General features: G+C 43.0%; 1 protein-coding gene across 1 annotated transcript in view; it reads left to right on the forward strand.

Annotated features, from left to right (window-relative positions):
* Nucleotides 1-9237: 9237 nt before the first annotated feature.
* The window catches only part of RANBP3 (RAN binding protein 3), a 45659-nt gene continuing 38757 nt past the window's right edge, over nucleotides 9238-16139 (forward strand). The window contains exon 1 of the mRNA XM_048077668.2: nucleotides 9238-9380. Within this exon, the coding sequence (XP_047933625.1) occupies nucleotides 9359-9380 (22 nt within the window). The 5' untranslated portion in view covers nucleotides 9238-9358. The remainder of the gene's footprint in view (nucleotides 9381-16139) is intronic.

Raw genomic sequence — 16139 nt, forward strand, 5'->3', positions numbered from 1 at the left:
ATGTCAAAGGCTGAACAACTCAAAATTCATCTATATTTCTTTGTGGGTGATGTTTTCCAGATCTTGCCTGCTTTCCTAGTCTGGCTTCTCCAATTGTTCCACATCTTCTCTGAAGTCTACGGCGTCCCAACCTGGATCAGTACTCAATGTGAAGCCTCTAGTCGGTGGCGATTAAAATCAAAAACTTGCTTTAGTTTGTGTACCAGCAGCATTTCAGAGCTCCCTAGGATACCTGTTCTGCAGCAGAAGTGCATTGTTGTATTTGCAGTACATTTTGCAGTACTGTATTTGAGACTTGCTGTTGCTCTCAGATGCAGTAGTGCCTCCTATAGACCACAGTGACAGTCCTATAATAAACCAACAAGATGCAGAAATGTGCTAATTTTCAAAATTTCCTGGAGACATCTCAGCAGGACAAGTAAAGAAAGTTAGGGTTTATTTGTGTCCATTATATACTAATTTCTCTAAGTTTTACTACACTTTGTATCACAGAGGCACCAAGAAGAGAGAAAGGCAAGAATGCAGTGAATCAGGACATTATATGAGAACAGCCAAAAGCAAGTAAGTGAAATTTTTGAGTAAGAAATTGTGTTAAATGGAGTGCTCGCTTCCCCATCTAGTGGTTACATTGAGAAGGAAGAAGGCTCCGATAAAAATTGGCTGCTGGTCTCAAGGCTGGGGGCTGTATGCATTCACCTTTGGGATTGAATTCTAGGATCAAACACTACAAATGTGGTGATGCATGGTTTTGCAGGTCCTCTTCAGATGGTAAGGCTGTTCCACGTCCTCTTTCCCTTCTACCTGCACAGCTCATCTTAGACAGTATCCTGAACATGAAAGAGATCAAATATATCACAAAATCATACAACAACACAGGTAGGGCAGGACATTTTATATTTTAACTTCCTGTTTAGAACAAGGCTGCGTCAAAGTTAGATCAGGTTGTTCAGTCAAATTTGGTCCAGCTGAATTTGAAACTCTCCAAGGATGGAGATTCACCACCTCACTGGTCCTTATCCCACTACTGCTCCACCATCCTGGGAAAGCACTTCAAGGAAACAAAAACTACTAGAAAAAAAAATATCTCCAGTCCTGCTGAAGAACGGGTATAAAGCTGCCTTTTTGCTGGCATGCTGTTCTGGATGCAGAGGAAGATGCTGTTTGTACTTTACCTCTTAGGTTGTGCCAAGCACAGACTCAAACCGCCAGGGTCTCCCAGCAGTGCAGGGAGATCAGCGAAGTTTCTAAGCCATTTAATTCAACCCCTGTACAGCTGTAATTACTGAAGCTCTTGCTCATACTTTCAGGCCCTGTTGTTATGTAGAACCCACCCAGAGCTATGAGGACTACCAGCACACTGTTTTATACCATTGGGTCCAGAGAGACAAATCCTGAGAACAGGGTTTAAGTTTCAAAAGGATTAGAGATGGGATCTGTAGACTACGAACCATTCCAAGGCATTTCTTTGTGCTTATGAGTGTTCCTAGTTGCCCTCTCACATATACCTGTTGCTGGAAGTCAGCCACGACTTTGGGTGATCCAGCTTGCTCCCTCTGAAACAAAACATCATCTCTTCCCAGAAGGACAGTTTCAGTGATCCTCCCTCCCATCCCCTCGGCATTTTTAGGATGGGGTCCGCAGGTCTTGTGCTTTAACACATTCCTGCAGCGCCTCAAGCAAAATGACACCTGGCCTGCTGCTCTTAGGGGCTATGAAGCCTTCTTCTTGTTATCCTAGACTACCATCTAGTGGGTGCTGGTGTCTTTAGACTTTGCAGAGACCCTAGGAATATGGAATTAAAAGTTGAGGTTTTTTTTGTTTGTTTGTTTTAAAACAACAACAACAAATGATCTAGTGGGAGGTATCCCTGCGCATGGTAGGGGGGTTGGAAATAGATGGGTTTTAAGGTCTCTTCCAACCCAAGCCATTCTGTGATTCTCTGATTCTATGAAAAGGAGTGGTGGGGATCACCATCCTTGGAGGTATTCAAAACTCAACGGAAAGGCCCTGAGCTGCATGATCTTGCTTTGAAGTTGGCCTTGCTCTGGGTGGGAATGAGGACTGGAGACCTCCAGGCCTTGGTGCATATGTAGCTACTGCCAGGAGACTCTGATACTCTGACGTCTCAAAAAAAGGCCACAGGCTTAGTTGAGCAGCAAAAGCCCAATGGATAAAACTGGAAGGCAGCAACCCAGCATACCTGCTTCAAAAACATCTCAATGCAGCTTTGTGTGCATTAAGCTTTTTTTCCTAAGACAGAGGTACATGATTTTGTGATGGATGCAGTAAGGGGTGAAGCAAAAACGATGGTGATTGGTGTGGGGCAGGTGTGTAAGCGGTAGTGAAGAAGACACTGTAGTGATGGGTTGTGGATGGAGTGGGGTGGTGAAATGGATGTAACAGTGTTATGTTGGGGTATTGGTGTTTTGAAGCAGATATTGCAGCTGTAAGGATGTAAGGATCTGCTGGTGAAAGGCATGGTTTCTCTCCAGAAGGAGTGCTTTAGGGTACCATTAATTGCTTTAGTTACTGAATATAGTGCTTTAATGCTTTATGTACTGAATATAAAAGAAGGACTTAAACATATGAATTTTAATGGACTTTGGATATGCAAGGGTCTCTTCTGACTTTAAAATTTCTCAAGGTACCTCTCCATAGGTCTCAGTTAAAACTAATCAAAGAAGTTTAAAAAACGTAATCCTGATCTTGAAATAACTGTGCCTACAAGGAAAGAGGTTTGCAACATTTCTTTTCCTCTTTTAAGAAGATATGAAGAGAAAATTGCTCCTCTACTTTCTTCTTCTTCCCCCCTCACACTCACATATCTCCCTTTAACTTCAGTCATGTGCAGATAATTATTAATGATGAAATGACTTCCCTACAGGATCTGCTCATCAAATGGTCTGTAACTGGCCATACGCATAATGTACAGCCAAACACATTGTTTTAAATCTCCTTGACTGAAGCTCACTGATATCCATGCAGCACCTGTTTGTTCCTAGAGGATTTGGTGGGTGTGGTTGGCTGGAAGCTCTCTGTATTCCAGGTGTGGAGCACATGCAGATGTAGTTTAAATTCTCAAGAGTTTCATCCAGCTGTTGCTGGGCTGTTTGTTACATGTGGAGTAAGTAACACAAAAACATTCTCCTTCATGTCAGTGGTGAATTGTCCCATCTTGTTACAGGATCTGCAGTTGAATTTGCATGCAGTTCCTGGAAATGCTGAGCAAGTCCCACGGTCTTCCCTTCTTTTTTATGAGCCAGGTTCAGTTCTGCAGTGCATTGAGCATGTGAGTAGCTTCGCCCGTTTGAATCAATCCATTAGTACGGCTTATTGATCCTTTCATGGTGGCAAGCAGATGGTCCCACTGAAACCATTGTGAATCCTTGCAGATGAGGATATTAGAAGCAATTGAATTTAATAATGGCCTGAAAGTTTACTGAAACTGTACCAGATGCCAAAGACAAGAGTAGGTGTAGGCTAGTTATGTGGTTGGTTTCTCATATGGACTTCCTCAAAACTGTCAGATGACTTCTTTCCTTACAGATGGAGAAAGATGGAAGACTTTCCTTCCTTGGGGAAGGCTCTGTGGCTCACCGTCTTCGCTAAGTGGGAAGCAAATATTCGATAAGAGATCATGTGCTGAGTCAGAACCTCTGAAAACACTAATGGTGGTAACTAATGTCACTGTTAGGGTGTTAAGGATGCTCACATTAACTTATACACAGCTATTAGTTTTCCGGGATGAACTACTGCCTTCACAGTTGCAGGGGCCTTGAAGTCAGTCCACCAGATGCATTTTCTTAATTGTTGTAATTTCCAGCAAGGAAATGTTTGCAAATCTGTAGCTTAGCAGCTATTCAATAACCCAATGTCATTAACACAGTGGTTTCTGGCTAAGGGTCATGACGTCACAGGAGGTACCAGCAGTCATGAGAGGGATCAGGATTCTAACAAAACATCGTGCTGAAGTGGGTCCAGAAGATCCACAGAAATGGTTCTACCAGCTGGGAAAGGCTGTGAACTGCTACCACTTGCTGTGACATAGGTCAACTGAGTTTAACATAAAACAATGCTGCTGAAAAAAAGAAAAGGGAACTCGTATCCCTCCTGAGCTTGCTTGTTCCCACCACTGTCTTGTACCACGAGTAATCAGTCCAACAGAGCAGAGATCAGCAAAAAAAAAGAGGTGTTTGAGTGGATCGATTTGAGCAGAATCTGACTTAGTGTCCTGGATAGAACTCCCAATTTATAATGGTCACCGTATCATTATCAATCATACAAGTGCTGGTAGAAGGAACCTATGGAGACCTCTTGTACAACTTTCTGCGTGATCCAGCAACAGCAGAAAAGGTGGTGCATCCACTGACCTACATGGTGTGCACATCCAGTGTGACTGTCTTCTGGTCCAGGGCAGTGGTAGAGAGATAAGAACTGGAAATGAGATCATGATCACCCGTGGTGCTGTCTTCACTCTAGAGCCTCTGTTTCCTATACTGCTGCTGCATGCTTACACCTATGGATCAAAATGCCAAGTGATATTATTAGTATCATGCTACAAAGCACAACACTGTGTAAATCTTTCAAGGGTCCTAGCTCATTCAAATTACAAAGTCTCCGAAGAAAAAAGCGTCCAAACAGGGTGGTTGTGTTTTTTTTTGTTGTTGTTGTTTTTGAGAGAGAGAGAGAGAGAGAGCACTCTGCCATGGAAAAATATTTAATTTGTCAAAGTCATAGTGACTTTTAGGCCATGTCCCTTTAGAAATGCTGACCTAACAATAGTACTAATCAGAAAGCACGGCATTTATAGTATCTTAATGGCATGCACCCAAAATAGATTCTAGTTATATCAGCAAGTTGACAAGCTCACAGGGTACAGATACCTCTTGTAATTAATTTCTAAAAGTCACAGGAACTGTAAAGTTGGTGTGGGTGGAGTTTACTTTTTATTGAAATAATAAAGTGCCAGAATCACATTTACCCTGGTATATTATAGACTTACTTGGAGGTAAATTAAATCAGAATCTGGCCTCCAAACTGTGATAAGATAAAACTGTTAATTTTCTTCTCTTGTGTTAATGATGCCGGAGAAGTATGGGCTCTAATTAGAACATGAATAGAGAACACACTGTGACCTGCTGGCTCTTAAGGTCTAGTGAGTGTAACTTTCAGAGGTAAATTCTTGCTAAATCACTTCCTTTAACTAGGTCACACCACCCACTATGCTAGTACCATGTATTCATTAGAGAAGCACAGTACAGTAGTGCCTATAATTAAAGTTGCCCAACATTTCCATGATAAAAGCATGTTCGCAGTTTCCTATAGGTTTAACAGGCTTTGATGCTCCGAAGTGAAAATTTCTGTGATGGATAAGTGTATCAGACTAAGTGCTTAAGTTCAAAATATAATTTCTGGGTTTTAGATACTTAAATAATGGGCAATTACTCTCACACCAATTCAATATGAGTGATTTCCTCAGTTTGTAGGGCATGTCTGCTTTGGGACAGGGACTTAGTTCTATGTAAACTGGAGCTAAGTCAGCCACATTGTATGTGTGTGAAAACTACGGTTGTCATGGGATTAGACATGCTAATGTTTTCAGCTAAATTTTCTGCAAATTGTGTGCACCAAACACGATCCAATTATCCAGGGAAGAGGCACAGCCAAGGTCTAGACATCATCTAGGTTTGGACACCACACAGCTGCCAGCAGTAATGCGTAGCCCTGTAAACTGACAGTGGACATGCACAGAATGATAAAATCTTGTAAAGCTGTTCAATATCCAGCTGCTTGCTGGATATTTTCTTGTCTTTGTGGTGGTTTCTTTGAGCCATATCAGCTACTTATTTCATTCAGATGCTTTTAACAGAAAACCTACACTTTCAGATAAAGGCATCTGTTCAATTTCTCTGGGTGATAAAGTTGGTCCTGTCACTTTCCAAGTTGAGAGAGCTCTTAAGGTACTGCAGCGAATTGTGTTCCTAACCCAGATAACACATCCTAATAAATGGCCTGCAGTGCATTTCATTATGACAATTCAGATAGAAAATAAACATTTTCATTTGAAAAGGAATCCTAGTCTCTATTTTGCAATACCCCCATTAACTGGAAAAAAGAAGTGAAGAACCAGAATGTAACATTGGGGAAGGACTTAAAATTACCACGGGAATTTCAGAAAACTGCACTGACTGGCTGCATTTGCAGTTTCACTGGATCATTTTACTTTCTCCTTCACAAAAGCTGAAGCTCCCTTCGCTCTTGGATTTAGTCCACGTGTAGTGCTTAAAACATTATCTTCTATAAAAACAAGTACATTTGTCACTTTCATAAATGCTGGAAAAAGCCTGAAGTATAATGCATGTGAAGCCAGGGTTTTTCCATCCGACTGAGGAGGAGCAGGTTTTATTCTCTGTGAAGAAGAAAGTCAAAAGTTGCACTTAGTCTCTGAAAAGTTGGATTTAGTCTGAGTGCAGCTGCAGCTTTAGCCCTCACGAGGAAAATCCCATTCCTCTGTATAAGACTATTGCTCAAAATTTTACATCGAGTGGCCATTAAGGTTGTTCAGCTTTTCACAGTTGCCTTGTGAACAGGACGTTTAATAGCCAGTCACGGCAGCTCTGTCCTTTCAAACTTTTTTCCTGTTTAGGAGCAGATGTGACTGTCCTTACTGAAGAGGTAACCGTCCAGCCTCCCTTTCAAGCCTCCTTACAGACATTGTGCTTTGCATTCAAATACATTGTAATCAGACTCTGCACCAAACACAGAATAATTAATTATTATTAATTTTGTTGAATGATTTTCTCTGCTGAGTCCATTTTATTTTAAGTCTTGGATCCTCTCCAGAATTTAGATGCTTAATCCCAATGGAAGTCAGTGAGCTCAGCAACTTTGAGGATCTGGGACTTTTTCTAGACAAACAATAATTTTCCAAATCTCTTTCATGTTCTTAGCTCCAGAAAGGAGATGTTCCTGCAGAGGCCTAACCCAAACATTTCTGAAGCCTTGCTGTGTGTCCTCCAGGTTTTTCCCTCCCTGCTCTGGGGCTCTTTTCAGAAACCACACAGTAAATTGTCATGGGGACTACTCATTCATGAAACAGTCCAACTGTATCCAATAGACATAATCAGAAATGGGTAGGGTAAAGGCTTACATTGCTTGTACTGTGTCTATTCCAACTGTGTCCAAACCTATGAGAGAGACTCAGAGAACTGGTGCATGGAGATACTGAAAACCCAGGAACAGGGAGGCTGAGGAGGAGTTAGACAGCTGGACCCACAGCCCACGGCCAAGCACCCCTAGACTTCCTCACCAGCACTCACAGGAGGAGTGGGGGGACAATAACACCAGAGAGTGGAAGTTGACAACAACAAGGACGAGCAGGAGGAAGAGTCTTCCCCCAAAGCCTGGGGTGCCCTTACAGAACTGCTTCACCCCTCTGCAGATGGAAAAGGAAAGACCCATGGCACGGGGTTGGAACTGAGTAAGGCAGCCTGGTCTGCTCCCCATATAACAACCAGTCCCACTAAGAAAAGGCAACGGGTGATAGCAGCAGGAGACTCTCTTCTGAGAGGTAGAGGTGTCCTTCTGCTGACCCAATCCACTCTTGAGGCAAGTCTGCTGCTTACCGGGGGCTCGTATCAGGGCTGTCACCAAAAGACTGCCAAGCCTCGTACAGCCTAAGTACTATTATCTGTTGCTGCTGTTTCACGTGGGCACCAGTGATACAGGCAGGAGCAGTCTGAGGAGTGTCATGTGGGACTACAGAGCCCTAGGAGCAGCAGGAAGAGACTTGGGAGTGCAGGTAGCTTTTTCTGCCAGTCAAAGGGAAGGGGACTGAAAGGGCCAGTTGAATCTGGCAAATCAATGGATGGTTGCAGGACTGGTGACATTGTGGATCCTCTCTGGAAGGAAGTGGGAGACCTGATCATCCGGAATATGGATAAAGCTGAGGTACTCAACAACTTTTTTGCCTCAGTCTTCACCGACAAGATCTGTAACCACATGGCCCAGGCCCCAGAAGGCAAAGGCATGGACTGGGAGAATGATGAACTGCCCGGTGTAGAAGATCAGGTGTGAGGCAATCTAAGGAACTTAAAGGTGCACAGGTCCACAGGACCTGATGAGATACATCATCATATCCTTCATGGGTCCTAAGGGAACTGGGAGATGTAGTTGCTAAGCTGTCCATCCTATTTGAGAAGCTGTGGCAGTCCAGTGAAGTTCCCACTGAATGGAAGAGGGGAAGCATAACCCCCATTTTTAAAAAGGAAGACCTGGTGAACCCATTTTTAAAAGGAAGACCTGGGGAACTACAGGCCAGTCAGTCTCACCTCTGTACCTTGCAAGATCATGGGGCAGATCCTCCTGGAAACTGCTACAGGACATGGAATATAAGGAGGTGATTGGTGACAGCCAATCTTGAGTATTTCTGACCTACAGAAAAGTTTCAATGATTATTAACAACTGACTGACTTAGACAGATATCCTATAACTTTTCTAAATTAGCAACATTCATTTATTTTTACCAACTTTTGCCAGTTCTGCTGTTATATTCCTGACTGAAAAATTTCCCAGCAGTGAAACTAGATGGTTCGTATACAGAGTACGTGGAACAGAGATCAGGAGCCAGCCGTTTGGATTTTGCTCTATGTTTGTGTGATGGCTTGCGAGTGATACCTTAAAATAATCAGGATCTATGAAGGCAGTTTTTACATTGTGCCACCACACTGGAACAACCATTAAGGGTATGAGTGAAGTAGTGCAACCCCAGATGTCTCCCTCTGAGCTAGTTGTTGCTATCGGGTCCCTTTCTTTGGAGTAGAAACCTAGTCAACGCCACATTAATGAGAGTAGGTTTAGAGTTCACAGAGATTGATAAAAAATGATTTTTTGGATGGAGAAGCAGTCTCCTAAGAAACTAATGATTAGAATTCTTCAGTCTGGAGAACAGGCTATGGCAGATTCAGGCAAGGTTCATACAATCACAACTGAATGCAGAACTAATGTCTAATAAATCCCACAAGACCAGAACCGTGGAGCACTAATGAAAGCAGGCTCAGCCGGGGCTCGAGAGCACCACCCCCACCCTCCGCCACCAGCCCACGACTGGCGGCTCTGAGGCGGCCGCTGGGCTTGAAGCATCCGCCCCGCCCCGCCCCGCCGCTGCGCACGCGCGGCAGCGCCCAGCGCCCTGTAACCACCCCGCCGCCATCGCCCCCCCCCCCGTCCGCCCACTGGCGCACGCGCGGTGCCGCCTCGAGCCGGCCGTGAGGTGGCGCACGCGCCGCCAGGCGGGGCCGGCTGGCAGTGGAGGCCGTCCGGCTGCGCGATGCATCTTGGGCGTGACTGAGGAAGTAAAATGGCGGACCTAGCGAACGAAGGTAGGCGGGCGCTGGCGCTGCGCAGCGATGCCGGCCGCGGGCCCGTCACCGCTCCGCCGCCGGCTCGGCCGCGGGGCCGCCGCGCTCCCGGCTCCGAGCCCGGCTCCGGCTCCGCGTCCCGCTCCCGGGGGCGGGCGCGCCCGGCGGCGGGCCTGCCCTCGGAAGTGCCCCCTCCCCGCGGCCTCTCCGTGCCCCGGCCCCGGCGGGGCGAGCGGCCGGACAAAGGGAGCTCCCGGCCGGGCCGCCCGCCGCTCCCGCTGCGCCCCGTGAGGCGGCGCCGGCGGCTGCATCCCGCCGGGCGGTGGCACCGGCGGCCGCCGGGTCCCAGCTCCCACACTTCCTGCGCGCAGGCAGCGGCCGTGCCCCGGGGCCCCCGCGCCGCTCCCCGCTGCTCCTCGGGGCCGCCGTCCGCAGCCTGCGGGTGTTAACAGCGCTCCCTTGGCTGCCGTGCTCGTTATCCATCCCCCAGCAAAGGGGGTGATGGAGGCGGCTGGGTAGCGCTAGGCGAAGTGTAGTAGTTTTTTCTTCAGCTTAAAAAATCTCTGAAATAAAGAACTCATTTTTATTTTTTATTTTTTCTCTCTAAAGGCTAGGGTAAGCTGGGCTGTGCTAGTGGAGGTTTTGAGGGTTCTGCTCCAAGGTGTGCAGACTTGGTTAACTGATGGTGGGCACCGGCAGCTTGCGTTTGAGAATAACTCCCCTTGAAGTCTCAGTAAAACCAAGTTTGTTCTCAACCGTTCATTTCTCATTATTTGTCTTGGGCTAATAGAGGGGGTGAATCTCTGAAGGAGGCAAATGAAAATGTGCGTAGCCCCTTCTGTCAAGAGTTTTTCTGATACCTGAAATCTTGTTCCAGTTGCATTTACGCTTCTGATATTAACATTTAAACACCAGGAAGCAAGTATCTGTTGTAGGTGTAGCTTTTGAAGAGGAATCCTACCAGCAGCTAACCACATAATTACACTGAAGTTATTTGACAAATCCTCTGATGCAGCATGTCTTGAGCTGTTGGCTCCCAAGCTGAAGACGTGCTGTCAGTGCACACAGAGGCATGATAAATAGTTTTGAGGGCTGTAGTAAATAGTCAAATATGTACTGATTATTGGTGAGAAATTCGCTGACAGTATGTAAAACCTTGTAATAAATTTTGATGGCATGTTGTATTTTTTAGCACCCAAAGTTTGGGAGTGGCTGTCTTAATTCGTGTGAGTCCCTCACTTTACCTCCCTGTTCTAGTAGGAAATACTAAGCTGAAAAGTGAATTCTAAATTATCAGTGTTCATTACATCATTTGATGCTGACTTACCTTCTGTTTATATTCCTGTCTCTGTATTTCTGCAGAATCTTGTAGACTTTCTGTGGTGGAAAAAAAATCCTAATGTGGTATCATCTGTACTTTTTCATCTTTCTCTCTCTTTTTCCCCTTCAGACCCTTTCCTGACTCCAGTGATTTCCCTCACCTGCTAACCTCTTTAGTTTGCGCTCGCATCTCCTTCCAGAGTTGCGATCTTCATCCTTCCCTGTTGTGTTTCTTCTCTCAATAAGAATGGGATTTAAACTGCCTTAAAGTTAAGCAAGATCAGATCTCTTCTGAACTATTGGCTGTTCAGCTCATTCTGATGTCATTGTATGGTGTTAGTTTTCTTTCCTTCAGTTCCACTTTTGACGTATCCGTTATTGCTATACCGGAGCAAACAAATGTACTTTCTGGAACTGGTGTCTCCTGGAGGTCAGTGGATTCTGTGATCTTTCTACTTGCATTATTTGCTCTCTCTGATACTGCAGTGATACTCTCAGGTGACTTTGACCGTTTCCTCCTCATTCTTACACGTATCAGTGTTTGATTTTTCCAGGACTGTAGGTGAATGTTTTCTTTCCCCATACTGTGTATTTTCATTGAATATAAATAATGACTGTTTCAATACTGATAATTCTTTGATCTACTTTGTATTAATCTTCTTTTGTTTTAAGTGTTTGATAGCTGAACGTTCATGTTCACAAACCAAGCTTGATTAAAACAAAGCTCTTAATATTCCTTAATCTTGATTGGTTTGTACAGCAGTGCTGTCTCAATCATACTTCATTATGAAGTGCGAAGATAATTATTCCTTGACGCATAATAGGCACAAGTACGTAGAAGGTGGTTTCTGTCATTTTTGCGGAATGTTTTTGCTTAGCATGCTTAAGCAATAGCTCTTCTTGTTGGTTCATGCAAGTGAAGCTCACTTGGGATCTTACCTGTCTGGTTACTGCAACAAACCTTCTGGCCTTGAGAAGTGCCATTTTGTTCTGCTTATGTCCTTGCAGCTCACTAATACGTAGCATTTTTAACCTGTCACTTTTATCGTGGCACCCCTTTGTTTCAATTCATTCATTCTTTTCCAACAGTAAGTATAGTAGTTCCTTTTACCTTCTAGGTGCTGACTGCTCTTTTCTTACTCTGTTGTCTTTCTTAACCCACCACTGAGATGTCAGTAGTCTCCAAGTAACCATTCCATGTCCTCTAAGTCTTCAAACTATTCTCATGGACAGTCTTTCTGTGATGCATTTCTTCATAGCTCCAGTGTTCCCAGAACTACTTAATTGTTCTCAATCTAATTGTTTAATGTTTTTTTTTCCATTCACTTGTCTTTCCTTCTTTTTCTCGGGTGTGTTGGTGAAACTGCACCTGGTGAAGCTGGTGAGCATGGAGCTAATGAGGAGGAAGAGGGAAGAGCTCTCCAGCTGTTTAAAGTTTGATTGACTTTATCACAAAGACTTAGTGAGATTGTGATGCAGGCTTTGGGGATTGGCATCGTGAGGAGCTTGACTTTGATTTGATTTGTACCATCACTGAAAACCAGGATTTTGAAATAGTATTCACAATTGTTATTGTCACTATTGTATAAAATAGTTATCGAATGGTATTAGAAATTTCCTCTGAAGTCTTTGGTATGATCTTCTTTCTACATCAGTATTCTAGCCAGATCGCATCTTAAAATTGGCACTTCACATCCACGAATCTGTCACTGTTGTACGACGGAGAACTAGAAAACTGTCAGGCATATATTCACATAAACCTGAATGCTCTTCTCGTTAACTTGCTGTTAATATTCAACTAGTAATTGGTATATAACTTGTTTCTGAAGCTGCTCTTTAGCTGATAGGATCTCTTCATGTTGAGCACGAATTATTTTATTTCCTTTCAGTTATTGAAGAGGTACAGGTTTTTCTCATGGCTAACACTTGATGACTTCCTTTACATTTCCCGTTCAGTAGGTGCTTCTGTGTCAGTTTTTCCCTCCAGCTGTACATTTGGAGAAAGGAAGGTCTTCTGCTACTTTGAGGGCAAAACCTGGCATTTACTACTGTCTCTAAAACTTACAGACCCTTTGAGCAATATCTTCCCCTACTTGGTAATTTTCTTCACTAACGGATACAGAGTGAGACTGAGTCATTTGTTTATTGTTGGGATTTTTTTTGGGGGGGATGTGCTAATAATTCACATCCAAATGCCACAAACTAGCGTTTAGTTTACAAGCCAGAACTGTCTACATACGTTAAAAATTTGTTAGCACTTTTCAGAGTTCTTTGTAGATATCTACACTGCAGAGTAATTGGCTGCCTCATGGTTTTCTTCTTCCTCCCAGCTGAAATTAAGCTATTTTTTTTTTCCATTTCTGACTTGTAGCATTTGCTTTATGTGAAGTGCCTGTGCTGAAATAGTAAAATGACCTAATGCAGAGGGTAATTTATTAATGCGACAAGGGCTCAGGAAACAAAACAACACGTGCTGTAAAAACACAAAAGGTTTGTGCTTCAAATATGATGTAAAATTTTTTCTCATCTGAAATATATAAAAAACATTCTCCATTCCCATGTCAGCTGTGGAAGTACTACCGAGAAGTAGCCTTGTTCATGTTATAGAAGACAAAATAAATGGTTTGAAGATGAACCAAGTCATCAGATGTTTTAATTCATAAAAAGCAATTTATTAGAGTTTTGAAAGTGAGGCAGAAGCATCTTTTTTTTTTTTTTTTTCCTCCCTCCTGTTGTCATATTTGCTATGACATCATTTGTGAAGTCTAGATGTAAGTGATCTAATGACATTAGGTATGATTGGACTTTTCTTGTGGGGTCATTTTCAGTGATCAGCTGCCGGCTTCGTAGCTTGCTCATTGCTTTCAGTCTATTCATAGCTATTGGGAGAGACGGGAGTCTTGTTTTGTTACCAGCCCCTTCTATAAAGCTACAAACGCCTGTTTGTCTCTTTTTTAATTTATATATTATCTTTCTGATGTGATTGCTCTGCTTTTTGTAACTTAAGTAGTATTCAGGTGAAAGAACGTTTTTTGCTGTCTTGAGCTGCTCAAATAAGCATAATTAAATTTAACCTTGAGCTTAATTTTTTTTTTTATCTTCCTTTCATTCAACCTTTAGTCAAAGGAACTTGTATTTCTACTTTGAGTTGGCACCCATCACAGTCAGAAGGTTACTTCTGAGTTCAGAGTGGTTGGAACTTCCTGCGTGAAGGCTGTAAATCAGCACCTACGGAAAAGCATTTTTTTTCTTAACGTGCAATTTCTTTTTTCTTTAAGACAGAAAGTCCCTAAACTTGAAACAAATTTAGTAACCTCAGTGATTCGACATTTGATTCCATTCAGCTTAACCTTTTTTAAGCAAGGAACAAATGATTTTAGTGAGTACTGTTTTTTAAATATATATTTGTTTTATGAAACCGTATTATATCAGGGAATGTTGGAAGGACATTTGTCTTTGTAAAATTGCATGGCTGTGTTGTATCTGATTCCGCATACACGTTTGCTCCTTAAAGGAATTGAAACAGTCTGAGTGTGTGGTTGTGTTCTCAAATCAAATATTTTCTCTTTGCCTGCATGCTTCTTTCCATAACATTTTTTTTCCTTCTTCTTAATAAGCTATTGCCATCTAATATTCTTTGACTGGCACAGATTTTGTCGCTACCACTTCTTTTTTTCTCCCAGAATGTAGTATAAAGAAAACACATGCAGTTCTTTTCCAGGATTGATACCATGCAGGCTTGTATACATGCAGGATTCAGCAGCTATTTCATAGCTGTGTTTTGACTGGTACCAAAGCAAAGAGGAAGAACAGCTTGTGTGGTAAGGAAGCAAAATATGCTGAGAAAATACTTATAATCCATATATCCAACACTTAATTCTGTTTATAACTAATAGGCTTTTTTATTGCCCATTGTTTTTATTTTTTGAATATTTGTATTGGTACTTACTTTACCAAAATCTTACAGAATGGTAAAGAAAACTTTCTGTAACATCTAAATAGTCCTTTTACCTTTTATCCTTAGCGGTATTGTAGCACTGCAGTTAGTGTGAAGGAACAAGCTGAGTTTTCCTTCAAATCCTATCAGGGTGTCAAAATGTTGGTGCTTCTCCCCTCCCTAGGTATTTTTTTCATTCTCCCTTCTTCTATGTCATTCTTTTTTTGACGACTATTTGTCACCCAACTTTACTGTTCATTTCTGTCTTGGTTTTACCTCGTTCTGGTATGCTCCCACCAAGCTGAGCTGGAAAGGATAGGTTCTGCTTGGGAAGAGCTAAGTAGCTTTGCGTGGCTAGGCACTGTGGCAGCTGCTGTGAATGGAAGTTTTTGGAAGAGGTGCTACCAGTCGTATGAGTGTTGAAGTCCCTTATATTTTCCTTAAAAGATGAAAAGATTATGTACTAGTAGTGTTCTTGGTGATTGCTAGTATGTTTTGCAGTGGTGTAAGGATGTAAGTGAGAAATAGTTTGTGGGAAAGAAAATATCTCGTTAGGACAGTTGGTCTGCCTTGGAAAAAGCAGACCAGTTTTGGGACGTACATGCTTATCTTCAGATCTGAACTAAAGGTAGTTATCTTGAAAACTGCATAATTTGAGAACCAAGTGGGTCAGTGATTAACTTGGTTGTGTTAATCAGTTAAGCCATCCTGGAGAAAAGGCGGTTGGTAATTCTGAGTCTAGAAGAAAGCATAACAAAGAGAGGAATTGGTAAGGCTATGCACTGCTGCCCAGAAGGTTTAATTTAACTCTTCTTTACAACTCGGAGTGCCTTGAGGTGGAAACTGGAGAAATGGAAGTGAGTTGTAACGTGTCCTTGAAAATCAGTGTCCATGTTCCCTGGACTTTTGGAATGGTACTGCTGGGCTTTATAATAAGTGAGTTACGTCTTTCCCTCAAGGAACAGGTTTTAGGACATCAGAAGTGGAGTGGATATTTCCAGGGAAATGCTCTTTCCCCACCCAGTGCATGCTTAACATTTTAGACTTCAAGGGAAGTACGTTATGTTTTTTGATAACTCAGTTTTCTTCTTTCTGTTGATTGTGTGTGTCTGTTGATCGGCTACCACATGTTCCTGGGGTCTGCAACCGCAATGTCAAAACATTAAGCAAGTAGAACATATACAGAAAAAAGATGATGCAGAAAGACACCCCCCAAGGAACCCTTCCCCTTTGTACCGCCATCAGTCTCAGTAACATTAGAAGAAGATGTACCAATGTTTTCTTGAGTGGAGCTAGCCTGTGTTTAAGGAATGGGCAGCAATTTCAAACAGTCCAGCAAATCCTCGCTTTGACAGAAATATCCAAAATTTCTAGATTTTCATAGGTGTACTGCCCAGACTGTAATGTACCCCAGAAGCCTCCGGAGAGCTGGGTGTGGAAGTGAACTCTTACTGGGCAGCTGCTAAGGACAGACACCTAGATCCTGGTGAGGGGCTCTTTAAGACAGCTCTCAGGACGTATTC

Source organism: Anser cygnoides, chromosome 27 (genome assembly GCF_040182565.1).
Source record: "Anser cygnoides isolate HZ-2024a breed goose chromosome 27, Taihu_goose_T2T_genome, whole genome shotgun sequence".
NCBI lineage: Eukaryota > Metazoa > Chordata > Aves > Anseriformes > Anatidae > Anser > Anser cygnoides.